We start from the raw sequence: 25,935 nt of genomic DNA, 5'->3' as shown, positions 1-25,935 counted from the left end.
GCGTGCGCGACTCAGGAACGTCGTGCGCTCGCCCCGGTGCGCTCCGGGCCCCGCCCCGCACCGCGACACCTCCTCGGAAGCAGCAGACCCCGCCCCTGGGCCGCGACGGTCCCCACTCTCCAAACAGAGGTCGCAGTCGGAGTTCCCGGGGCCCTTCCGCCTGGGTTCACGTTCACGTTTATTCAAACAACAGAGCCGACTCGGGCGAGGTCTGGGTGCAGCGGGCGGGCGGTGTCGCCTCCTGGGCTTTGCTGACCCCTGGTGGTGGGGTCGGCCCAGGCGGCGACCTAGCCCAGCCCCCCTCTGCCGCTGCTGACCCCCATCCCCCACACCGCCTTCTGGAGCCCGCAGAGGGAGGCAGCGGCGTCCCCGGGGACAGCTCAGGCGGCCACAGTTGGGGGTGGAAGCATCAGCCTGTGCGGAGCTGGGAGCCTGGGAAGCAGGAGGCCAGAGGGTGGCCCCTTCGGTTAAGTGTCTGGGGAGCGGCCCGGGAGCCCAGAGGGGTCGTCGGGGGAAGCGCGGGGCGTGTGCTTGCAGGTGATGAGGTGTGTGGGCAGCGCCTGGGTGTCGTGGAAGATGACGAAGATGCCAGGCTGGCAGATGCAGTCCACGGCGCTGTCGTAGCGCAGGAGCACGTGGCCGGGACCCCGCAGAGGGGGCGCCCGCAGACCGCGGCGGCCCTGCCCGTAGTCGCCGGTCAGCACCCGTGCCACGAACACCGCCTTATGGCCATCGGCGTTGGGGGGCGAGTAGCGGTCCTGCACCGACAGGGAGGCGCGCCTGGCGAAATACACGCCCTTCCCGTAGACCGTGGCTGCAGGGCGGGACGGGGCAAGGTCAGGGTGGTCGGGGTGCGCAGAGTCCCCGCCCTTGCCCGGCTCAGGCCTCACCGTTGCGGCCGCAGAAGCTGCGGTTGAAGCCGTGGGCGCAGATGTCAGGCACTGCCGGCGCCGTAGTGCCGTGGTACAGCACCCGCTCCACCGGGCGCCGCTCGCATCGCTGCAGCAGGCGCTCCCGGTAAAGCTCATACTGCTGCTGCAGCAGCGGGTGCGACACGCGCTCCACCTGCGGGGAAGGCCCGGGCCAGGATTAAACACCCTCCCTACGCCCTGGGGCCGACGCAGGGCAGAACTGAGCCTGGCAACCAGGAGCCCTCTGTTGGAGGAGTCCAGGGTTTGAGGGAGCCCTTGCGGCCCCCATCATGCTCTGTCCAGCAGCAGACAGTAACACCTCCGTGAGGCAAGTGACTTCAGAGGCCGCAGGGGAGGCCTGACCCCTCCCCCACCCGTGGAGGTCTGCGGGTGGGCAAAACCCCATCCACTCAAGCGAGGCCTCTGCAGAGAAAAGCTGAGCCAGGGCCCTATGCTGCCTACAGGACTTGACTCCAACACCAGGAGATGCCCACAGACCTCTCAGTGCTGAAAGACCCAGGTGGGAGAGAAGGCCTCAGGTGACCAACCTGACAGTCAGACCTGGGAAACACTTTTAAATAAATTCTAAATAGTTTCTTCAGAGGGTTGCAAAAGAACACCATGTCCATTAAACAAAATAGCTGCTATGAAAAGGAACTGGTCTGAAAATCAAAGTGCTCCTGCATTCAGAAAGCAACGCCGAGCTAAATCTAGGAGGGTGAGCCAAATGAGGAAGTGGTTCAAACTGAAGGCCCAGCCAGTGTTCTAGATGGAGTTCAGGAACTGACGCAGTGAGAAGCTAACGGAAGAGAAAGGAACTCCGAGGGAGCAGGTGAGGGGGCATGAGGTCTGAGCCCGCATAGCAGGAACTCCACCGGCCGGAGCTCCAGCACACACAGGGAAGACGCTTCCCTGAGCTGAAGGAACATCTTCAGATACACAAGATCCGTGAAATGCCAAGAAGGACAATGAGGAAAGACACGCCCCTGGCACCCACGTGCCAGGAAACCTCAACCTTCAGAGTGAAAGAAAACCCTGCAAGTTTTTTGTTTTTTTTTTTCCTTTGAGACGAGCCTGGCTCTGTCGCCCAGGCTGGAGTGCGGTGGCGCGATCTCGGCTCACTGCAAGCTCCGCCTCCCAGGTTCACGCCATTCTCTTGCCTCAGCCTCCTGAGTAGCTGGGACTACAGGCGCACACCGCCATGCCTGGCTAATTTTTTTGTATTTTTAGTAGAGAAGGGGTTTCATTGTGTTAGCCAGGATGGTCTCGATCTCCTGACCTCGGGATCCGCCCGCCTCGGCCTCCCAAAGTGCTGGGATTACAGGCGTGAGCCACCGTGCCCGGTCAACCCTGCAAGTTTACACACACACACAACGAGGTCAATATGCAAACAGGAAGAAGTCTCACCTTCTCACATTGGGTCTCTCATTACGGACACTAGATGCTAAGAAACCATGGCGGGATATTCTTTAACTTTCCAAGAAAAATGTTTTTTTAAGAACGAAGAAAAACAGCAATGTCTTCAAATATCTGAGGAAAAACATATTTTGAACCTGAACACTATATCCAGCCAAACTAGTAATGAAGAATGAGGACAAGTAAGGGCATATTAGGACACATGAGAACATGGAAGTTTATACCAACATCAAATTACAGTTGCAAAATACCTCTAATTGTAAAGGGCAATATAAATTTAAAGGTCGGCCGGGTGCAGTGGCTCACGCCTGTAATCCTGGCACTTTGGGAGGCCAAGGTGGGCGGATCACTTGAGGTCAGGAGTTCAAGACCAGCCTGACCAACATGGCAAAACCCCGTCTCAGCTGGACGCGGTGGCTCACACCTGCAATCCCAGCACTTTGGGAGGCCAAGGTGGGCAGATCACAAGGTCAGGAGATTGAGACCATCCTGGCTAACATGGTGAAACCTCGTCTCTACTAAAAATACAAAAATAAGCTGGGCGTGGTGGCAGGCCCCTGTAGTTCCAGCTACTCGGGAGGCTGAGGCAGGAGAATGGCGTGAACCTGGGAGGTGGAGCTTGCAGTGAGCCGAGATCGCACCACTGCACTCCAGCCTGGGCTACTGAGCGAGACTCTGTCTCAAAAAAAAAAAAAAAAAAATCCATCTCTACTAAAAATACAAAAAGTAGGTGGGTGTGGTGGTGTGTGCCTGTAATCCCAGCTACTTGGGAGGCTGAGGCAGAATCACTTGAACCCAAGAGGTGGAGGTTGCAGTGAGCTGAGATCATGCCACTGCACTCTAGCCTGGGCAACAGAGACATCGTCTCAAAAAAATTATATATATAAATGTATATATTAATATATAAATGTATATATTTTTATATATATGTTCACATATACGTAAATTTAAAAGTCAAATATGTTTACCACCCACTCAAGGAGATACTCCCACTAAACAAAAGAATCTGTGCCAAAAGGTGACAAGCGGGGTACTGAGTAACCCGGTGGTCAAGCATGACCTGGAAAAAATAAAGAAAGTCAAAAAAAGAAGAGCCATTAGCCTTGAATCCTAGAACATCTTTTTCACAGAACACAATTTTAATAACTAGGATTTCATTTCTCTTTCTATGGCTCAGTAGTAAATATTTTTTCATTATTATAGTCTGTCTATCAACCTACGGCCCAAGCATGGAGGCTTTGTGATAGTTACAGAAACCTTTACTACATAATAAAAATAATGTAACTGACCAAATTGAGATGGAAGATGAGGGAGGAGGCAAAAGAGAGAGAAGCGAGGCCCATTCTCCTCGTCTTCCATGCAGGAAGGCAAGAAACAATCTCTAAAGCTGTCAAGTGAAAAAAAAAATTCAAGCATACCGTTTAAAGTCATAAAGGTACTCACTGGAAGAACCAAGTACGTATAATTAACAAAACCACCAGGATATGAGCTCAGTGCATCTGGGTGGTGGTGATGCTGGTGGTGGTGAGTGGTGACGGTGTGCTGGTGAAGCTGACAGTCACAGTGGTGATGCTAATGGTGGTGATGGTGATGATGGTGGCCATAGGGGTGGTGGTGGTGGTGGTGATGATTGTGGTGATGATAGTGAGTGGTGAAGGTCACGGTGATGGTGATGATGATGGTGAGTGGTGATGATTATGGTGATGGTGATGACTGAGTAGTGAAGGTGATGGTGATGATGGTGGTCATGGTGATTATGGTGATGGTGGTGGTGATGACAGTGACTGGTGAAGGTTATGATGATGGTGATGATGATGGTGATTATGGTGATGACGGTGCTGATGACAGTGAGTGGTGAAGGTCATGGTGATGGTGATGATGATGGTGAGTGGTGATGATTATGGTGATGGTGGTGGTGATGACAGTGACTGGTGAAGGTTATGATGATGGTGATGATGATGGTGATTATGGTGATGATGGTGCTGATGACAGTGAGTGGTGAAGGTCATGGTGATGGTGATGATGATGGTGAGTGGTGATGATTATGGTGATGGTGGTGGTGATGACAGTGACTGGTAAGGGTCATGGTGATGGTGTGATGGTGATTATGGTGATGGTGGTGGTGATGACAGTGAGTGGTGACGGTCATGGTGATGGTGGTGATGGTGATTATGGTAATGGTGGTGATGGTGATGGTGGTGATGGTGGTGATGGTGATGGTGATGATGATGGTGAGTGGTGGTGATTATGGTGATGGTGGTGGTGATGACAGTGAGTGGTGACGGTCATGGTGATGGTGGTGATGGTGGTGATGTGATGGTGATGGTGGTGATGGTGGTGGTGGTGATGGTGGTGGTGGTGATGGTGGTGGTGGCGGTGGTCAGGTCTGGGGACAACCAGAGGTTCTTTCTGCATTTCTGACCAGCTCCTGGTGGAGGGTGATGCCACTGGCCCCACGCACAACTTTGAGCATCAAGAGTTGAGAGTGCCCGCGCAGTGTCATCAGCACAGTGACCCCAGCACAGTGACCGCAGTAAGCCCGGGCCTTTCTGTGGAGGCAGAAGAGCGCCCAGAACAGCACAAGGGACACATTTGTGGAACGAGTAATCCTCAAAATGACCACAAGATGGAATCACCGCCCCATGCTCCAAATAAGGAAACTGAGGCCTGGAGCTGGTCCCATAGTCCCTGGTGACCCAGCCACGAGTGGCAGAGTGGGGACCCTCACTCAGGCCTATCAGATCCCAAGGCCCCCACTCTGTTCCCTCCTGTTTCCCTACCCACTTTGGGAACACTCTCTGGGCAGAGAACAGGGCTGGGAACCTGTCAGCTCCTGGTCAGCTGACCTTGATGTAGGCGAGAGGGACAGGCCACAGGCTTGGCAAGGTGCTAATGGTGCAAGAGCCCAGGACGCCATGAGGCCAGAGAGACAGGGCATGGACTCACACGAACGATGCAGATGCTGCTGCGGGCAGCGTCCAGGGTGTCGTAGAAGGCCTGCACCACCTCCCGGAACTCCCCGGTGTTCTCTGCCAGACGCTCCAGCTTGTTCCAGGGCCCCTTCAGCGTCTGCTCCGCCACTGATGCGTGGGGAAAAGGGGGGAGGTGGTCAGAGCCATGCCTGGGGCACTAGCCCCTGCTAACCAGCCCACCCCATCGTCCCGCAGTCCAGGAGGTAGACTCACAGGTAGGGCCTGAAGCTGCCAAGGGAAAGGCCAAACTCTGATCCCAGGGGCCAGCCAGAAGTGCCACCAAGTGGCGGGCAGCACGGGCAGGGTGGGCCCCGAAGCCACGGAGGATGGTGCAGTCACCACGCAGGGCAACACTCACACCATGGCACCGCTCCAGGCGAGCACGCAGCTCTGCAGGCAGTGTGCGGCGCCAGGGCCCCACCGTCTCCTCCTGGAGGTGGACCTCCAAGGCAGCCCTGAGCGCCTGGTCCAGCTCCTCCACATCTTGCTCAAAGGCCGAGTGAACCACCAGCTGGGCCTTGCCATTAGTTGCCCCATCCAGGGGCTCTTCTGCCTCCAACGGGGGCTGCTCCAGCAGGGAGAGGGCTAGGGCTTGCCGCAGGGCAGCAGCCTCCTCCTGCTCAGCCACCTGACCTTGAGGCTCCAGCGACCGGTGGAGGGCCAGCTGCAGAGCAGCCTCCTCCTCCAGCCGCCTGGGGGCCACAGTGCTGGGGGCCACAGGCTCCTCCTCCTCATGCCCTGGGGTCACCTCCTCCTCTGGCTGCTCCTGAGGCCCTTCCTCCTCCAGCTCCTGAGGCAGCCAGTCCTCCCCGTCTAGGTCTAGGCCCTCCAGGGTGGCCAGCAGTTCTCGGACCTCCTCTGGGGGCAGGGAGAGGCCACTGGGTCAGGGGCTGGGCCCAGGAGGAGTTGGAATGGGTGAAAGATGGGGAGCAAGTTTTTGGGGTACAGGGTGGGCCTAAGATGGGTCAGTAGACAGATGGGAGCACAGAGCAGGGCAGGGAGTGAGGTCAAGTGAGGGCGACAGGATATGCTGAGGGCTCCCGGGGAGCCCTACCCAGGCTCACGTCCTCCTGGTCACTACTTGTACTGTCTGGGGTCCACAGGGTGTGGGCGTCGCCAGGGAGCACTGAGAGGGCCTCGGTAGGGTCCACCTGTAGGGAGAGGACGTCAGGACCACTAGCCTCTGGGCAAGGGCAGAGGAGGCCTGGGTCAGAGGCGTGAGAAAGGGGAGGACAGGGGTGGGACTCCATCTCTACCTCTTCAAGGCCTGTGTCCAACGTGGCTGTGGCCAGGCGCTCTGTCCCAAAGACACACTGGAACTGAGCCTCCAGCCCCTGGAGAAGGTGCTGCCCTTCTGGGCCCAGGAGAAACCTGGCGCTGCCCGGGTGCTCCAGACACAACACATGGCAGCTAATGCTGCCCAGCAGGCTCCGCAGAAACTCCTCAGCCGCCTGGCAGGAAGCCTGGGCTCCACAGAGCTGCAGGGCCATTGTAGAGGGGGAGTTTGCAGGTTTAGAGCACAGGAAAGGTACTCTGAGTCCCCAGTAGGAGGAGGGGGCTGAAGGTGAGGAGTCCTGAGGGGTCACTCACCCGAAAGCCAGTCACATCTGGTCCTTCAAGTGGGAAGAGAGCGACGTCTCCCAGGCCCGCAAGAAGGTCCTCATGATAGAGCTGCAGGAAGCGCATGGCCCCTGGCTCCATCAACAGCACCATCTCCACCAGGCCCTCCTGCCCTGCCGGCTTCACACGTCCTGGGCTCACAGGCCCTGCCTTCTCCAGAGACCCCATGGCGATCTCCATGGGACCCACCAGCCCCTCTTGCCCTGGTGAGTCCATGGCAATTTCCACCAGGCCCTCCTGCCCCGGCAACCCCTTAGAGATCTCCACTGGGCCTGTAGACCCCACAGGCCCCAGGCTCATGGCCCCCTCCGGTTCCTGCAACCCCATAGGCCTCAGGCTTACCAGCCCCTCATGTTCCAGAGACCCCATGGGCAGCGAGCTGACTGGCTCTGCCTGTCCCAGAGACCCCATGGGACCTGTCCTCAGAGAGGCCCCTGACTGCCCTGGTTCCTGGCCAGAGCCCGTTGTCACAGTCCCTGCACCCTGCACCATGGGACCTGTCCTCAGAGAGGACCCTGACTGCCCTGGTTCCTCGCCAGAGCCCATTGTCACAGTCCCTGCACCCTGCAGAGCTGTCACCAGCCCTCCGGTCCTCAGGAGAGCATGCTTGGTAGCCCTAGGCCCCAGGGTGGACGGGTGGTCCCCTCCACTGGTATTCTCAGCCAGCTCCTCGGGATCCAGGACGTCGTAGTGGGGGACAAGGCTCAGCTCTGATCCCTGCAGCCGGTGCTCCTGCTGCAACACTCGTTCTGCCACTTGGAGGAAGGGAAAGGACAGAAAGCCTGTCAGATTTCTGCAAGAGAGGGAGGGTTGGCTGGGTCTGCCCAGCCCCACTCACCTTGCCACTGCTGAAAGGAGGCAACAGTGCCCAGGGGCCCGGGTAGGCATCGCAGGTCCTCCAGGGGCCCCCCACCACTGCGGCGCTCATTCTCCAGGTACAGCTCCAGCAGCAGCAAGTCCACAGAGGCACCATCCCCCACCACACGCACCGCTCGGGCCTGGGGAACCCGGGCCAGGGACACCAAGGTCCCCTCCAGGCCCAGATTCTGGGCCTGCTCCTCCAGGACACGGACATCTGTGGGGAATGTGCAGGTCAGCTCAGGGAACCTCCCCTAGCCAGCACCTCAACCCCAACCCTGCCTCTCACCTGCCTCAGAAAGGGGCTTGGGCAACTGGACCAGAGCCCGGTCTGGCCGGGGGCTGGCCAAGGCACAGCAAGGCTGTACGGGGAGCCCCGAGGCACGAAGCAGGGCCTGGACATGCTGCTCCAGGCGCTGGGGTGCAGTGCCCGGGGGCAGTCCTTGGAGCAGCAGGCGTGCAGGGGCTCGTGGTGGAGCTGGCCGCAGGCTCAGCTGGGCACCATCTAGTTCGTGATCTGCCTGGGCCAAGACCCTCTCAGCGTCTGTGGGCAGGGGCAGGGCAGGACGTCAGGCATTAGAACATCAGGGCACCCAGGCTGCCCCTTTAGCCAGCCCTCTCACCTGCAGGCTCTCTGAAGGTGAGGACGCCCCCATAGCCCAGTCTCTGCCAGCTCAACACAGGTCCCCCTCCAGAGCGTCGGCGGTTTTCAAAGTAGAGCGTGAGCAGCTCGTCAGGCACGGCAGGGGGCAGTCCACGGACCTCCACTGCCACCCCTGCCTCTGCCTCCGCCATTGCAACCCTGGGACGGGGCATCAGGTGGGTAGAGAAACAGCCCATTCCACCCCTCCTGCCCCTCCCCAGGCCCCCCCAAGGTGTGTCCTCAATGATCCCCCATTATGGGTGGCCCCACACACAGCACTTACACTCCCCGCGGCCCCTAGGCAGCCTTAGGCCACGAGCTCAGCCAGGACTCCTGCGCCTGCCCCTCAGCAAGCCTAACTCTGCAGTGAGCAGGAAAACAAAAGTGAAACTGAAAGACGGAAGGAGGGAGGGAGCAGCTGGGCCCTGGGCGCTGAGGCCTGGGTACTGGGGCTCAGATGCTTCCTCTCCTGCTGCAGCCTCAACCCCCAGCTGACCAGGAGGTGCTGGCCAGGCTGGACCCCTCAGGACCCTCCAGCCAGCCCAGCCCAGCCCACTGGCCCCATCTGGCCCACTCCAGCCCCTGGTTGGCAGGGTAGACAGGAGTGTCCTCTGGTGGCCCTCCACTCCCCTGGCCTCCATGGCCCAAAAATGGCCAATCACTCGCCCCACTAAACCCACCAAGGGGCCTGAGTCACTGCCCCTCACTCAGGATCTCCAAGCCTCTGTGTCCATGACACCCTCTGCACGCAAAGTGCTGGGTCTCCTGGCCCACCCCTGGCCAAGGCTGGCCTTCAACGCCCCCAGCAACCTTCTCAACCCTGCTTCTGGTCCCTCAAACCTTCTAGGTGCTGAGCATGGGCAGTTCCCCACCCTTGGTCTCCAAGAATGTGCATTGCAGCACAGCCTTCCTCCCACCTCGGGTCCTGCCCACCCATTCCTGCAGCTTTCTGTTCTGCCTGCACCTTCCCATTTCACACCATCATTGGCATTGTCACAAGTAACCCCAGAAGGTGAAAAGGTGACGGCTCCACTGCATTCCTTGCTGCCGCTAATCCTCACCACAGAAAGGGAAACGGAGGTGCAGACAGGCCCACAGCAGCACCAGGCCTCAAACCTGGGCGGTGCCTTCAGAATCTACACTCCCACTCGCCACAAATCTCCCACATCACCCAAGCTCCGTTTGCTTCCAGTCTTTCAAAGAGCTGTGGCCACTACTGCTCTCCATCTCCTACTTCCCACTCACCCCTCAGCCCACCAAAACCCAGCCTCACCCCTGCTGTTCCTTCCTCCAGGGAGCTGAGGACCCTGGCCAGCCTATACTCCTAGCCCTGCACATGCCACACCTTTGCTGCCTTTGACCCCGGTTCCAGCCTCCAGCATCTCTCGCTAGGTAGCTAGGCTAACCTCTTAACTAGTCTCTGTCTGCCACTCCCATGGTGGGTCCTTAACAGAGGTGTCAGGGTGAGCCTTGTAAAGTGACACCAGCAGCTGCTACAGCTCCCAGCATCAGCAACAGTAGAAACCAAAGTCCTGGGGGCCGGGCGCAGTGGCTCATGCCTGTAATCCCAGCACTTTGGGAGGCTGAGGCAGGTGGATCAGGAGGTCAGGAGTTTGAGATCAGCCTGGCCAACATGGCAAAACCCTGTCTCTACTAGAAATATAAAAATTAGCCAGGCATGGTGGCAGGTGCCTATAATCTCAGCTACTCAGGAGGCTGAGTCAAGAGAGTCGCTTGAACCTGGGAGGCGGAGGTTGCAGTGAGCTGAGATCGTGCCATTGCACTCCAACCTAGGTGATAGAGTGAGACTCTGTCTAAAAAAAAAAAAACCCCAGAGTCCTTTTGAGGACCTGCCCAGCTGCACCTGACCAGACCTCAGTCCCTTCTCTGGCCCCATGCCCCCTGCACACCCTGATGCTCAGAGGGCTCCAGGCTCTCAGCTCTTCCTGCAGAGCTACAGGCCACTCCTGCCTCAGTGGCCTGGAACTGGCCCTTCCCTCTGCTTGGCCCTACCTTCCCCACAAACCCCCATGGCCACCCCTCTGGCGTGACTCCCTTACTCTGCCTTTTTTTTTTTTCTGAGACAGAGTTTTGCCCTTTCACCCAGGCTGGAGTGAAGTGGCGTGATCTCAGCTCACTGCAGCCTCTACCCACTGGGTTCAAGTGATTCTCCTGCCTCAGCCTCCCGAGCAGCTGGGATTATAGGCTCCTGCCCCCACACCCAGCTAATTTTTGTATTTTTAGTAGAGACGGGGTTTCGCCATGTTGATCAGGCTGCTCTCGAACTCCTGATCTCAGGTGATCCACCCACCTTGGCCTCCCAAAGTACTAGGATTACAGGCATGAGCCACCGCGCCCAGCCCCTTACTCTGTTTTTAAGGCAGATTTAGCATAAATCTAAAAACACTTAGGGACTCTGCCTACATGACCCCTCCCGAAGCCCTTTACTCAATTTTGTACTCAGCATTTTACTTTATTTATTTAATTTTTAAAAATTTATTTATTTTGGCCAGGCACAGTGGCTCATGCCTGTAATCCTAGCACTTTGGGAGGCCAAGGCGGGCGGATCACGAGGTGAGGAGATCGAGACCATTCTGGCTAACACAGTGAAACTGTCTCTACTAAAAATACAAAAAATTACCCGGGCGTGGTGGAGGACGCCTGTAGTCCCAGCTACTTGGGAGGCTGAGGCAGAAGAATGGTGTGAACCCAGGAGGCGGAGTTTGCAGTGAGCCAAGGTCACACCACTGCACTCCAGCCTGGGCGACAGAGCGAGACTCCGTCTCAAAAAAAAAAAAAAGTATTTATTTTCTTTGAGACGGAATCTCCCTCTGCGTCCAGGCTGGAGTGCAGTCTTGGCTCACCGCAACCTCTGCCTCCCGGGTTCAAGGGATTCTCCTGCCTAAGCCTCCCAAGTAGCCGGGATTACAGGCACACACCACCATGACCAGCTAATTTTTGTATTTTTAGTAGAGACAGGGTTTCACCCTATTGGGCAGACTGGTCTCGAACTCCTGACCTCAGATGATCCAACTGCCTCAGCCTCCCAAAGTGTTGGGATTACTGGCGCCAGCCACCATACCCAGCTATTTTTTATTTATTTATTTATTTATTTATTTATTTATTTATTTTTTGAGACAGAGTCACACTCTCTCACGCAGGCTGGAGTGCAGTGGCGCGATCTCAGCTCACTGTAACTTCTGCCTCCCAGGTTCAAGCCATTCTCCTGCCTCAGCCTCCCCAGTAGCTGGGATTACAGGTGCACACCACCACGCCCAGCTGATTTTTTTTGTATTTTTACTAGAGACAGGGGTTTCACCATGTTAGCCAGGATGGTCTCGATCTCCTGACCTTGTGATCCACCTGCCTCGGCCTCCCAAAGTGCTGGGATTACAGGCATGAGCCACTGCGCCCAGCAAGCATTTTATTTTTCTTAAAGGTCTCTCAAATTTTGTGAGCTTCTGCTTCTACAAAGGTAAATCCATCCCTGCTTTTTCCACGTTTCCTCTAATGGAACTCATCACAGGTTACCCATTATGCTGACCCTGGCTGCAGAGGGCCTGCCACAGGCACCACTCACACCACAAGCAGACTGGTACAGTTTCGGGAATTTCTGTGGACTGGTTGTTCAGCTGGGGGTAACTTGAAACCAGCCCCGGTGGAGTATTCACACCATGTGCATGTGCAAAAAATGCACCCCAGGCCTCCCCTCACCAGGTCTGGTTGCTAAACATTGCACCAGTGCACCATAGGTGCAGGACTCAGAGCGGTCTGGGAGAGGCCGGCCCTCCAAGGGCAGGAGGGCAGGTGAGGTCTGGGCCCTGGGTGGGAAGGCTGGCAGCAAGATGTACCCTGCCTGTGTCAGTCACTGCTCCCCCAAGAGGACTTGGGAGCCAAGCAGGGAGATGGCCTGGCCTCCAGTCCTGCTGTATCCCCAAGCCTCAGCCCCTCGCAGCTTGTGAGGACGTTAGGCAGACAAGCGAGCATTCAGGGTCTCTAGTGTGAAAATAAGACATCGTATTTGTTAGTACAACAACTAGTATTTTGACTGTAGTCAAAAATAATTGTACATTTAAAAACAACTCCAAGAGTATAACTGGATTGTTTGTAACACGAAGGACAAATGCTTGAGCTGATGGATACCCCATTTATCTTGATGTGATTATTATGCATCACATGCCTGTATCAAAACATCCCATGTAGCCCATAAATATACACCTACTATGTATCCACAAGAATTAAAAAAAAAAAAGGGTCTGTAGTAGCAGGCCTGGCAGAGTTTGGGCTGATAGAGAAAATGGGGCAATTAAACCATGAGACCTCGATTTGGGAACTAAACGATTAAGCTTCTTGATTTGGGATAGACCTGGATGAAAAGGAGAAGTGAACTTCGGGTTTTAAGGCCGAGAACGGATGGTCAGTCCCGGGCGGCTTCAGCAAATCCCGCATTTAGGAATAAATTTCTTAACTACCGAACAGCCAGCCAAATTGGCCAGACCAGACTTCTGCCTCCAGGGGTCTTCAGCGCCCACCGCCCGACCCCACCCCTCGGCAGACAGTGCGCGGCGGGCCTCTGGCCGGAGCGAAGAGGAACACGCAAGGCGGCGCAGCGGGTGGGGTCCGCGGAAGCCCCGCCCGCCCGGCCCCGCCCACCCCCGAGCTCGCCCGGCCCCGCCCCCTGCCCCGCCCCGTCACAAGGCCCCGCTGCGTCTTCGGAGCCGCAGGCGCAGGCCCAGCCGAGCGGGTGCGGGTGCGGGCGCACCGGCCATCACCGCGCGGCCGCGCAGCGGACACCGTGCGTACCGGCCTGCGGCGCCCCGCCACCGGTGAGTCCCCGGCCCAAGCCCAGGAGCGCCTCCGACCCGCTGCGCCGCGCGGCCGGCCGCCCCCGCCCCCGCCCCCACGCGGGTCCTGCGCATCCGAGCGTGGCCGCCTCGGGTCAGTCAGTTGGTCCGGCCGGGGCGCGCGGCAGCTCGCGGCCAGAGGTGGCGGCGGTGGTGGGGGCGGGGAGCCGCGGCGGCCTGGAGCCGGAGGGAGGGGGCGGCGCGCTGCGGCGACTGCTGGACCCGTGACCCTGTGCACCCCCGGCCCGCGGAGGGCCCATCCGCTCTCGGTGCCAGTGCCACGGCCCCAGCCCCTACCCGCCTCGCCCCACGCCCGCTTTGTTCCCCGCACGCCCCATGGTCGCTTCCATCCCCCACACACCCCCGCACCCCGCTGTTCCCGGCGTACCCCACTGGCAGGCACCGGCAGCCGATCCAGGCCCGATCCCCCCACCCCGGAGCCAGGGGCCGTTGGGCCCTGTTGTTGGGTTCGGGGGGGTGGGGGGGCTCGGGCCTTTGTTGGTCACAGATGGCCCGGGGATTTCCTGGGATAGAAATAGCCGGCGGCTCCGGCCCCTTAAAGCTGCTTAAGGGGCGGGATGCGGAGGGGAGGGTCCGGGCACACCCCACACGTCCCCGACCGAGACCCCAGCCTCCGCGCTGAGCTCCCACCCGGGAGACGCCGGCAGCGGCGCAGGCCTCCGATTGCTTGTGAGAAACGACCCAAGCCCCAAATCCCGAGGCTGGCGGTCGTCCCCTCGCCCAGCCCCTCCCCCACCCTAAAGGCGGCCTAGAGCCCTGGAAAGGCCCCACGGCGCCCCCGGTCCGGTCCCCACGCGCTTCTCCGGGCCCGGGCTCCGGGGCTCCCCACAGCCCGGGGCAAAGGTCACGGTCTTCCCTTTCTTCCCCCTGGGTTCCCAGAAGCAGGTGGAGTTGCGCAGGGCTGGGTCCCGACACTGTCGTGCGAGCCAACTGTTCCACTGTTCCTTGTCTGTCTCCTCTAGGGGCGGACCGCGGAACCCGAGGCCATGTCCCATGAAAAGAGTTTTTTGGTGTCTGGGGACAACTATCCTCCCCCCAACCCTGCATATCCGGGGGGGCCCCAGCCACCCATGCCCCCCTATGCTCAGCCTCCCTACCCTGGGGCCCCTTACCCACAGCCCCCTTTCCAGCCCTCCCCCTACGGTCAGCCAGGGTACCCCCATGGCCCCAGCCCCTACCCCCAAGGGGGCTACCCACAGGGCCCGTACCCTCAAGGGGGCTACCCACAGGGCCCCTACCCACAAGAGGGCTACCCACAGGGCCCCTACCCCCAAGGGGGCTACCCCCAGGGGCCATATCCCCAGAGCCCCTTCCCCCCCAACCCCTATGGACAGCCACAGGTCTTCCCAGGACAAGACCCTGACTGTGAGTCTCAGGAAGGGAGGGGTGGGGTGGTGGGGAGGGCAGGGGGAGGTGCTTGTGAGTGGCACTGACCCAGCCTGTCTGCTCCTCAGCACCCCAGCATGGAAACTACCAGGAGGAGGGTCCCCCATCCTACTATGACAACCAGGACTTCCCTGCCACCAACTGGGATGACAAGAGCATCCGACAGGCCTTCATCCGCAAGGTGGGTGGGGACATCTCGGAGGCGGTGGGGGGTGTGGTTCCCAGCGGATGACTCTGAGCGGCTCCTTCCCCAGGTGTTCCTAGTGCTGACCTTGCAGCTGTCGGTGACCCTGTCCACGGTGTCTGTGTTCACTTTTGTTGGGGAGGTGAAAGGCTTTGTCCGGGAGAACGTCTGGACCTACTATGTCTCCTATGCTGTCTTCTTCATCTCCCTCATCGTCCTCAGCTGTTGTGGGGACTTCCGGCGAAAGCACCCCTGGAACCTTGTTGCACTGGTAACCCCCAAACCTGAGCCTCTGGGCCTGGGTCCGGCCATGCAGTCCCACACGCCCACTCTTCCGGGCCTGGTCACTGTGATTCTCCTTGTGCTCATGAGGCAGGGGCGGGCGGGGGTGGCATGGGGGCACACACCCAAGGCCAGCCTGTGTCTCGCACCCGCAGTCGGTCCTGACCGCCAGCCTGTCGTACATGGTGGGGATGATCGCCAGCTTCTACAACACCGAGGCAGTCATCATGGCCGTGGGCATCACCACAGCCGTCTGCTTCACCGTCGTCATCTTCTCCATGCAGGTGAGGGGCCTCCCGTGGCCGGGCTGTGGCCGCAGGGGCTGAGCAGCTTTCCCAGGCCCAGCCCCATGGCCTGTTCCTCTCCCACCTGCAGACCCGCTACGACTTCACCTCATGCATGGGCGTGCTCCTGGTGAGCATGGTGGTGCTCTTCATCTTCGCCATCCTCTGCATCTTCATCCGGAACCGCATCCTGGAGATTGTGTACGCCTCACTGGGCGCTCTGCTCTTCACCTGCGTGAGTGAGGGGTGGCCTTGGCTGGGGGTGGGATGCTGGGCAGGCAGGCTTGTCCCTCAACATCACTGTGCTGTCACCTCCAGTTCCTGGCAGTGGACACCCAGCTGCTGCTGGGGAACAAGCAGCTGTCCCTGAGCCCAGAAGAGTACGTGTTTGCTGCGCTGAACCTGTACACAGACATCATCAACATCTTCCTGTACATCCTCACCATCATTGGCCGCGCCAAGGAGTAGCTGAACTCCAGCTCGCTGTGCCCGCTCAGGTGGCACGGCTGGCCTGGACCCTGCCCCTGGCACAGCAGTGCCAGCTGTACTTCCCCTCTCTCTTGTCCCCAGGCACAGCCTGGGGCAAAGGATGCCTCTCTCCAACCCTCCTGTATGTACACTGCAGATACTTCCGTTTGGACCCGCTGTGGCCACAGCATGGCCCCTTTAGTCCTCCCGCCCCCGCCAAGGGGCACCAAGGCCACGTTTCCGTGCCACCTCCTGTCCACTCATTGTTGCATGAGCCCTGTCTGCCAGCCCACCCCAGGGACTGGGGGCAGCACCAGGTCCCGGGGAGAGGGATTGAGCCAAGAGGTGAGGGTGCACGTCTTCCCTCCTGTCCCAGCTCCCCAGCCTGGCGTAGAGCACCCCTCCCCTCCCCTCCCCCCCCACCCTGGAGTGCTGCCCTCTGGGGACATGTGGAGTGGGGGTCTTATCCCTGTGCTGAGCCCTGAGGGCAGAGAGGATGGCATGTTTCAGGGGAGGGGGAAGCCTTCCTCTCAATTTGCTGTCAGTGAAATTCCAATAAATGGGATTTGCTCTCTGCCTTCCCCTGGTCACTCTTCTCCCTGCCACTTTCAACATGAAATTGGGAGGGGCTCCAGGCCCTCCCTGCTGATGGGGACACAGAACCAGAAGTGAATAGTGGAGGTTAATACAGTGCCAAGCGTCTGCCCACACGCAGCTACATCATAAGGTGTGTGTTGGGTTCCCAACTGATGGACAGAGACCCTGGGGTGCCCAGAGTGAGTTAAGCCTGTGCTGGGGTACCCCGATGGTAAGTGGCCTGGCTGTGTCTACCAGGTGCTCCCTGGAGATGGCACGGTGTAGCCCCCTCACTCTTCTGTCGCCTGGGCCAGTGGCACAGGTGATTGCCCTGCCCCAGGGCAGCCTGCCATACTCCTTGGGCCTCCCCAGCTCTATGCAGTCCATCTGTGTGGGCACCCTGATATTCCGCCCAGGCCTGCCTCTCTCCAGCCTCCCCACGAGAAACACAGGCTGGAGATCCCGTCCAAGAGCTGGACAGAGACTGAGGGCTCAGCCATTTGGGCCCCGTGACCTGCCCAGGCCTGGTCCTTTGGAGCCCTCAGCCCCAGCCTGTACTGTGTTTCCTGCCCTGTGACGCCTGCTCCTCCTGCAGGGGGTCCCTCCACTGCCTGGGACTTGGCTGGTCTCAGCCCTGCTGAGCTGTCACGCCCCGTGGCTCTGGGCCCAGAGGCAGCCTTGGACATTCCCACTGCAGCCTCGAGGCTTTCCATGCAGGATCTCTCAAGGCCCCTCCCCACTGCCCAGTCAATCCCCTTAGCACCTCTATGTACGAAGCCAGCGACACCCTGATGTCCGTGGGCACCGCAGTTGTGGGCTGCCCAGGGCCAAGCTCATCCTTCCTGAAACCTGCTCCTGCATTATCTCCAGACCAGAGCAGGGCTGCCCCGCTTCCCTCTCCCTCCCAACTTCCCCTGCCTCACCTGGCCTCCTTGCCTGCCCGCCCTCCACCAGGACCCTAGCGATGTGTTTCTGAAACATCTATCACATCTGTTGCACTACCTGCCTGCCTAAAACCCTCGGTGGTGCCCTCAGGGCCCTGCCATCTGCCCACTGGTGGCTCCAGCTGCCCTCCTGTTGTTCTCTTGCCTCAGCCCGGGGCCCTGACCCTGCACAACCTGAGTCACAAGTGGGCTCCCTGCTGCAGTGCTGTCATTGTTCACAGACAGTCCCTCTGCCAGTGTGGGGACACTGCCTTCCCAGCCACGAGGGCACCTCCTAGAGTCCACCTTGCCCTCTGCAGTGGCTAATCACATGCTGAGCAGTGAGTGGGCCACACGGCTCCCCCTTCCCCCACCTCCCCTTCCGGCCATTTCCTGAGCAGGTGCAGTTCCTCCTCCGGGTGCCCGCCTGTGCTCCAGCATGCTGAGGAGGAGAAAGAACCTGCCTAGCTCTAGCCCCCAGACCCGTCAGGATTTTATATGAAAGAGAAGAATAAAGTGTTTATGTGGCTAACAGGAACATCAGTGCGGGGGCAGGGGGCGGTCTTGGGAATAACTGCCAAGCGAAATGTGCCAGGACATTGTTTTCTTGAGGAGTTTGAGATGGATGCAAACTCTTGGCTGAGAGGGAGAGGCTTTAGTGAGGCTCCCTGGGGATGGCAAGCTCCAGAGGTGTGGGGCAGGGCCAGGGGGGCAGAGGATCCACAGCAAAGACCCCCCACTGCCAGAGAGAAGGCCAGGGCTGAACACAGGAGGGCTTGGGCCTATCCTGCAGGTGAAGGGCACTCAGGCAGGGGCCACAGCTGGGGTTGTGTTTAGGAAGATGAGTCTGGCAATAGACTGTGCAGGGGAAGTCATGGGGCTGTGAACAGGTGAAGTGGGCCACAAGGAAGCCATTGAGACATGCCAGAGAGGAGCTGGGAGCACAGATGCCTCCAGAAGCATCGGGAGGTGCCAATTAAGCCAGGCTGGGCACAGTCGAAGGCCAGTGGGGTGTGTCTGGCAACTGAGAGGTCTGCTGTCTGCTTTGTCCCAGCCAGGGAGTGAAATGAGTCCAAGTACCTGGTGATGTGGCCGGGCAGAGGAATCGGCATGGGGTGCTCATGTGGAGCCATGAGGCTGAACGCACCTGTAGCAATTGTGAGGCCACCACACTGATTCTTCAGGTAGAAAGAAGACCAGTCGCTGACATCTGGGAGCTGATCTGGTCCTATCTTGTAGGTCTCAATGTTGCTAGAAGCTGGCCTGGTGCTTACAGATAGAGGCCTTGGTGTTGCTAGGAGCTGTCCTGGCACTCACAGATAGAGCCCTCAGTGTCTCCTGGTTAAAATTTCATAGAACATCAACATCAGACTACTCTGTGACCATGATGGATCAATACAAAAACAAGACCCCTCTGTAATCACGTCTGAACACAGACAAGCTGTAAAAAGGGCAAGCAGTGCCCTGTCCCGGCCAGTCTGAGTGGCTGCTGCCTCCTCACAGCTGACAGCTCTAGCCTGGCTCTAGTCTTTCCTCCTTCCAAATACGACGCATTGAGATTCCCAATTGCAGAAGGACGCCTGCTTCCTGGCAGCACCAATCCAGAGCAAAGTCCCGCTTCCCTAAACCCTCCCACAGATTACTCAAACCAAATCCTGTAAGAAGTCCTTTCCAGCACCCTCTTAACATGACGCCCCAGGGTGTGGATGCTCCCCCACGATGAGCAGCCACGGGCTTGTTCAAGCATGGGCGTGTCCCGGGGGTTTCATAAGGAGCGCTGACATAGGTCACTGACTATATGAAGGCCAAAAAGAGACCTAAATAAAATAACTTATTTTTTAATCAAAAAACAAGTTATATACATAAGCAAATATTAAACCCACACTTGATTTCAAGATTAAACAACACAGACATCTATGGAACAAAATGTCCAAGTCTCCACCCCATTCCCCACCCTGCAAAGCAACGCTGTCAATCAACGGTGCCTGCTGAAACCCTAACAGACAGTTGGGGCCAGCTCTGGACCCCAGCTCAGGTGAAACCAGCACGGGAACCCCATTCCACTGCCTCTGGCTAACCGGGGCCACTGTTCTGCAGCTCTGGATTGGAAGCACCTTCAGAACAGGGACTGTGCTCTGTGAGTTTTAACATCCAGCCTAGCATCTAGTCCAGGGCCTGGCACACCACAGGCGTCAAACGTGAAAGGAAGGAATGACCTTTTCACGGCACGATCAGCACGAATGCTCACTGCCCTCACCAGGCCCAGAGGACGCCGTACTCTGCTGGATCTTGTCTCAGTGTCGGCATCTGAGGAGTGCAGAGAGCAACATTAAAGCCCAGGGGATGCAGGAGACACATTTGGGGAAGCAGGTAGAAGAAGGAGAGGATGCATGGGAGAGTCGCATCGGGCTGAGGAGGCCAGTCGAGGTCGTAAGTAAAAAGCTCAAAAGTCTGAACTGTATTTTGTAGGCAGTGATCATCCTTGAGATGGTTTAAGTAGAGGCAGGAAGATCAGTGAAGACTATGGTGATGGTGCAGGCAGGGAGACCCGGACTTGGGGGCAGTGGGAGGGGGGAGGGGAGGGACTCCTGGGGGACCTGGTCCCAGCCCTGTAGGCTCTCAAGGTGGCGCCTCCTCTGCCAGGGCCCAGATGCTGCTTCCCAGGCAGCAGGATGGCTTGGCTCATGCTGGCACCAAGACACTCTACAAATGTCTCCCAAATGTCTACTTTGTCTAAGGCTTGTAGGACACACTGAAGACTTTTCAGAATGCCCAAAATGCAAATACCACCCCCAACTTCTCAACTCCCATCACTTCACTGCTGGATAATGCCTCTTCTCTCTGCGGGCCCTCCACCTTCTGGACCCGCTTCACTCTGTCATCCACATCTCTTGCCCTTTCACTGCAACTTCCAAACCCGAGGCTCTCGTGCAACTCCTTCCTCCCACTCTGGCCAGCTTTTCACTGGTATCCACAGCTTCCTGGGAGGACTCTAGTACCAAGCTCAAAATCTTCCTCTCTAACCCAAATGCTATCATGACCCTTGGCTATTTCTGGTTCTATCATCTGAACACTCTCAACTTTATGCCCTTCTGTGAAGGCAAGGCCATGATCACCTCTATAGCAGCCCCTAATCTATCCTCAGCACCACAAAGGGATCTTTTTGATGAACAATCAAATAATGTCATTCTCCTGCTTAAACTCCTTCACTTCTCTGAAGTTCTCTTTGGAGAACCTCCAGCCAAGATGGTGGACTGAACTGAGTCCCAGGAGTTGGGACCTGAGATCCCAACTCCTACTCTTTTATTTCCCAGCAGTAACTGAAGCAACCAACTCCCACTCTTAACACACAAAATTTGCTACACAAAATTCTCTTTTTTTTTTTCCTTTTTTTTTTGAGACAAGGTCTTACTCTGTCACCCAGACCGGGACACAGATCATGGGTCACTGCACCTCAACCTCCCAGGCTCAAGCAATCTTCCTACCTCAGTCCCCCAAGTAGCTGGGACTATATGTGCCCACCACCATGCCTGGCTATTTTTATTTTTATTTTTGTAGAAACAGGGTCTTGCTATATTGCCCAGGCTGCTCTCAAACTCCTGGGTTCAAGTGATCCTCCCACCTTGGCCTCCCAAAGTGCTGGGATTACAGATATGGGCCACCGTGCCTAGCCAAGACAAAATATTCTGAAACACTTAAATATACGTAGCAGGCCGGGCGCGGTGGCTCACGCTTGTAATCCCAGCACTTTGGGAGGCCGAGGCGGGCGGATCACGAGGTCAGGAGATCGAGACCACGGTGAAACTCCATCTCTACTAAAAATACAAAAAATTAGCCGGGCATGGTGGCGGACGCCTGTAGTCCCAGCTACTTGGAGAGGCTGAGGCAGGAGAATGGCGCGAACCTGGGAGGTGGAGCTTGCAGTGAGCCGAGATCGCGCCACTGCACTCCAGCCTGGGTGACAGAGCGAGACTCTGTCTCAAAAAAAAATAAAAATAAAAATAAATAAATAAATAAATAAATATACGTAGCTGAGCAGGAATGTAATAAACAAATGTAAAGAGAGACCCCTCAACTGTGAGGAAAGAGTTGTGGCTGTGTGATTCACAGCAGTTGCACTCAGGAGACAGGGATTTTCATTCAGGACCCACCCAGCGAAGGATCACTGGCGAGACCCCAGGCTCTCAGCTAGAAACCTAGAGGGCTTGGCCCAGGGGCAGATGTGAACCAGACAGAGCTTTAGCAAAACTACAACCCAGACTCTGCTCAGCTCTGCCTCTAATGGTTGAAGGTAATCAGACAAGGCAAATGCTTTCTGGAAAAAGATATTATCCACGACCTCTGCAATTTTTTATAGACAACACCTGTCATTCAGTTAAAAATTACTAGGCATTTCAAAAGGAAGGACACTATGACTGAAAACCAAGAGGAAATATAAGACAACAGAAACAGACCTAGAGGTGACTCAAAGATTAAAGATAGCAAATAAGGACTTTAAATAAATATGGTGGATGTTAAGAAAAATACACATGGAAATGGAGAAAAGTGGAAGAAAATGTGGAGAATTTCCCTAGACAATTGGATTTTATAAAAAGAATCAAGGGCTGGGTGTGGTAACTCACGCCTTGCCCGTAATCCCAACACTTTGGGAAGCAAAGGCAGGCGGATCACTTGAGCCCAGGAGTTTGAGACCAGCTTGGGCAACATGGCAAAACCCCATCTCTACAAAAAATACAAAAATTAGCCAGGCATGGTTGTGTTTGCCTGTAGTCCCAGCTACTCAAGAGGCTAAGGCAGGAGGATCACCTGAGCTAGGGAGTTTGAGGCTGCAGTGAGTCATGATCACACCTCTGTACTCTAGCCTGGGTGACAGAGTGAGACCATATTTAAAAAAAAAAAAATCACATTGAGCTTTTCTTTAATTCTTTCTCCTTCCTTCCTTCCTTCCCTCCCTCCCTCCCTCCCTCCCCCCTCCCTCCCTTCCTTCCTTCCTTCCTTCTTGTTCTTTCTGTCTTTCAAAAGGGTCTCTGTTGACCATGCTGGAGTACAATGGCACAGTCATGGCTCACTGCAGCCTCAACCTCTTGGACTTAAGATCCTTCCGCCTCAACCTCCCAAGTAGCTAGGACCACAGGCGCTCACTACCACACCTGGCTATTTTTTTTTCTTTTTGAGATGGGGGTCTCACTTTGTCATCCAGGCTGGAGTGCAGTGGCACAATCTCAGCTCACTGCAACCTCCACTTCCCAGGCACAAGTGGATCCTCCCACTTCAGCTTCCCAAGTAGATGGAACCACAGGCATGCACCACCACCTAATTTTTTGTATTTTTTGTAAAGATGGGGTTTCACCATGTTGCCCAGGCTGGTGTTGAACTGCTGAGCTCAAGTGGTCTGCCCACCTCAGCCTCCCAAAGTGTTGGGATTACAGGCATGAGCCACTACACTCAGCTTAATCTTTTTATTTTTATTTTTTGAGTAGATGGGGGTCTCACTATATTGCCCATGTTGGTCTCGAAGTCCTGGCCTCAAGCAATCCTCTTGCCTTGACCTCCTGAAGTGCTGGGATTATTGCATCCAGACTCAAATTGAGCTTCTTTTTTTTTTTTTAATTTTTATTTTTTATAGAGATGAGGTCTCCCAAAGTGCTGGGATTATAGGTGTGAGTCACTGCACTGGCTCAAATTGAGCTTCTTTAATAGAAAAATACAGTTAACTGAAACCAAAAATTCAAGAGACAGGTTTAAGCAAATTAGACAAGTCAGAAGTGAACTATTAGTGAACTGGAAGACAGGTCAATAGAAAATATCCTAAAACTCACAAAGACAATAAGGAGAATGGCTAGAGAACAAAGTATAAGAGGATGTGGGGAGTAGGGTCAGAAATACCCATAATTAGAGTCCCAGAAGGAGTAGAAAGAATGGGGAAGAAGTAATGTCTGAAAACATAACGCTTGAAATGTTTCCAAAACCGGTAAGACATCGACCCATAATCTACCAAGACTTGCATAAAAAGAAGGTTATGCTCATCTCATAAAACTTCCCAACTCATTTTACGAGCCCAGCATTGTGAGGTAAATTGTGCCCCCACCAAATTCATATGCTGAAGTCCTAATCCCCAGTACCTCAGAGTGTGACCTCATTTGGAAATCAGGTTGTTGAAGATGTAATTGGTTAAGATGAAGTCAACTGCAATGGGGTGGCTCCCTAATCCAACATAACTGATGCTCTTATAAAATGGGGAAATTTGACCACAGACACACACACACAGGGAAAATGCCATGTGGAGATTGGAGGTGTGTTGCCACAAGGCAAGGAACTACCAGAAGCAAGGAGAGAGGACTGGAAGAGATCCTTCCCTAGCACCTGAGGGAGCAAGGCCCTGCAGACACCTTGGTCTTAGACTTCTAGCCTCCGGAACTGTGAAGAACAAATATTGCTGTTTAAGCTATTCTGTTTGTGGACTTTACCAATGCTAATAAACTAATACACCTAGAACCCGGGAGGCGGAGCTTGCAGTGAGCCAAGATCACGCCACTGCACTCCAGCCTGGGCGACAGAACTAGACTCCATCTCAAAAACAAACAAACAAACAAACAAACAATAAACGAATACACCTAGTGTAACACTGATACCAAATTCTGACAAGCTCATTAAAAGGAAGGAAATTTACAAGCCAATATCTCCATAAACATATATGTAAAAAAGCAGAACATTAGCAAATCAGCCGGGCATGGTGGCTCACACCTATAATCCCAGGTGATTGTAATACCAGGCCAAGACAGGATTGCTTGAGCCCAGGAGTTCAAGACCAGCCTGGGCAACATGGTGAGACCTCATCTCTACAAAAAATAAATTCTTTTTTTTTTTTTTTTTTTTTTTTTGAGACGGAGTCTCGCTCTGTCGCCCAGGCTGGAGTGCAGTGGCGCGATCTTGGCTCACTGCAAGCTCCGCCTCCCAGATTCACGCTATTCTCCTGCCTCAGCCTCTTGAGTAGCTGGGACTACAGGCGCCTGCCACCACTCCTGGCTAATTTTTTTGTATTTTTAGTAGAGACGAGGTTTCACCGTGTTAGCCAGGATGGTCTCGATCTCCTGACCTCGTGATCCGCCTGCCTCAGCCTCCCAAGGTGCTGGGATTACAGGCGTGAGCCATCGCGCCCGGCCTCTAGTTTTTATTTTTTAGACAGAGTCTCACTTTATTGCCCAGGCTGGAGTGCAGAGGCATGGTCATGGCTCAGGCAGCCTGGACCTTTGGAATCCAGCGACGCCCCTACCTCAGAAACCCTCAGCCTCTCAAGTACCTGGGATTACAGGCATGAGCCACAGTGTCTGGCCGAACCTTAGTTTTTAAAATATAAATTTAATTCAAAATACAGGCTGGGCGTGGTGGCTTATGCCTGTAATCCCAGCACTTTGGGAGGCTGAGGCAGGCGGATCACTTGAGGTCAGGAGTTCAAGACCAGCCTGGCCAACATGGTGAAACCCCGTCTGTACTAAAAATACAAAACTAGCCAGATGTGATGGCTCGCTCTTGTAATCCCAGCTACTCGGGAGGCTGAGGCAGGAGAATCACTTCAACCCAGGAGGTAGAGGTAGCAGTGAGCTGAGGTCACACCATTGTACACCAGCCTGGGCAACAAGAGCAAAACTCCAACTCGAGAAGAGAAGAGAAGAAGAGAAGAGAAGAGAAGAGAAGAGAAGAGAAGAGAAGAGAAGAGAAGAGAAAAAAGAAAAGTCTGGGCACAGTGGCTCATGCCTGTAATTCCAACAGTTTGTCAGGAGGATTGCTTGAGCCTAGGAGTTGCAGACCAGCCTGGACAACACAGCAAGATCCATCTCTAAATATATATACACAAGTGTGTGTGTGTGTGTGTGTGTGCCGATTCTCAGTGTTAATTTTGTTAGAGATAATAATGTCGTTGTTATGTTAAATATCAAAGTTCTTACCCATGGAGATACATACTGAAATACTCATAAAACAATAAAGTGTCTGGGATTTGCTTTAAAATACTCTAGGGAAAAAAAGGCAAGAGGGAGATAAATGAAGCAAGATTGACAAAATGTTGATAATTGTACAATCTGGGTGATGAATACATGTGGGTCCATCAGGCTATTTTCTCTACTTTTCAATAGGTTTGAAATTTTCCATAATAAAAGATTTTAAATAGAGGCATCTTAATTTTAAAAGTAAATCTCATACCAATTGATCTTTATTCAATGTAAGTCCAATAAAAATCACAATAGGCCAGACACAGTGGTACATGCCTGCAGTATCAGCTACTCAGCAAGCTGAGGTAGGGGGATTGCTTCAGCCCAGGACTTTGAGAACAGCCTGGGCAACATAGTGAGACCCTATCTCCAAAAAAGAAAAAAATCCCAACAGAATTCAATAAGCTGATTCTAAAATTGACATAGAAGAGTAAAAGAACAGGAATACACAAATACTCAGGACGCTTCTTCTGAAGAAGATTCTGGATGGGGACTAGCCCTGATATCAGGACATATTATAAAACAATAACAATTAAAACAGTGTGGTATTAATGCAAGA

General features: G+C 55.4%; 2 protein-coding genes across 4 annotated transcripts; one reads left to right on the top strand and one right to left on the bottom strand.

Moving 5' to 3' along the window:
* Positions 1–139: 139 nt before the first annotated feature.
* Positions 140–8,806, bottom strand: PARP10 (poly(ADP-ribose) polymerase family member 10). 2 transcript variants are annotated; one of them, XM_030804662.1, is made up of 11 exons: positions 8,704–8,806; positions 8,401–8,579; positions 8,067–8,321; positions 7,758–7,994; positions 6,890–7,674; positions 6,556–6,777; positions 6,354–6,450; positions 5,513–6,157; positions 5,274–5,407; positions 891–1,065; positions 161–814 (listed from the first exon to the last, which is right to left on the bottom strand). In XM_030804662.1, the coding sequence occupies exons 2-11, from the start codon at positions 8,570–8,572 to the stop codon at positions 468–470; spliced, it is 3,069 nt and encodes a 1,022-aa protein (XP_030660522.1). In that variant the 5' UTR covers positions 8,573–8,579; positions 8,704–8,806; the 3' UTR covers positions 161–467. The 2 variants fall into 2 exon arrangements, with proteins under 2 accessions (XP_003280824.3, XP_030660522.1); XM_003280776.4 differs by having other exon boundaries at positions 140–814; positions 8,401–8,806.
* Positions 8,807–13,099: 4,293 nt separating this feature from the next.
* On the top strand, positions 13,100–16,467 carry GRINA (glutamate ionotropic receptor NMDA type subunit associated protein 1). 2 transcript variants are annotated; one of them, XM_030804661.1, is made up of 7 exons: positions 13,100–13,358; positions 14,248–14,650; positions 14,740–14,852; positions 14,926–15,126; positions 15,293–15,421; positions 15,513–15,656; positions 15,740–16,467. In XM_030804661.1, exons 2-7 carry the CDS (start codon positions 14,272–14,274, stop codon positions 15,887–15,889), a joined length of 1,116 nt encoding a protein of 371 aa, XP_030660521.1. In that variant the 5' UTR covers positions 13,100–13,358; positions 14,248–14,271; the 3' UTR covers positions 15,890–16,467. The 2 variants fall into 2 exon arrangements, with proteins under 2 accessions (XP_030660521.1, XP_030660520.1); XM_030804660.1 differs by having other exon boundaries at positions 13,114–13,246.
* The last annotated feature ends 9,468 nt before the right edge of the window (positions 16,468–25,935 follow it).

This window comes from Nomascus leucogenys, chromosome 23, assembly GCF_006542625.1.
Source record: "Nomascus leucogenys isolate Asia chromosome 23, Asia_NLE_v1, whole genome shotgun sequence".
In the NCBI taxonomy this organism is placed as follows: Eukaryota; Metazoa; Chordata; class Mammalia; order Primates; family Hylobatidae; genus Nomascus; species Nomascus leucogenys.
Note: the sequence above shows the minus strand (reverse complement) of the source record. Positions and strands in the feature narration are given on the sequence as shown.

Excerpts from the sequence above, each read along its gene's own strand:
- PARP10 (XM_003280776.4), bottom strand. The coding sequence starts at position 8,617 with ATGGGCTGTTTCTCTACCCACCTGATGCCCCGTCCCAGGGTTGCAATG. Across the intron at positions 1,066-5,273 it reads GCAGCATCTGCATCGTTCGT|GTGGAGCGCGTGTCGCACCC; the intron begins GTGAGTCCATGC and ends CCTTCCCCGCAG. Across the intron at positions 815-890 it reads CAGCTTCTGCGGCCGCAACG|CCACGGTCTACGGGAAGGGC; the intron begins GTGAGGCCTGAG and ends CCCGCCCTGCAG.
- GRINA (XM_030804661.1), top strand. The coding sequence starts at position 14,272 with ATGTCCCATGAAAAGAGTTTTTTGGTGTCTGGGGACAACTATCCTCCC. Across the intron at positions 14,651-14,739 it reads CCCAGGACAAGACCCTGACT|CACCCCAGCATGGAAACTAC; the intron begins GTGAGTCTCAGG and ends TCTGCTCCTCAG. Across the intron at positions 15,657-15,739 it reads GCGCTCTGCTCTTCACCTGC|TTCCTGGCAGTGGACACCCA; the intron begins GTGAGTGAGGGG and ends TGTCACCTCCAG.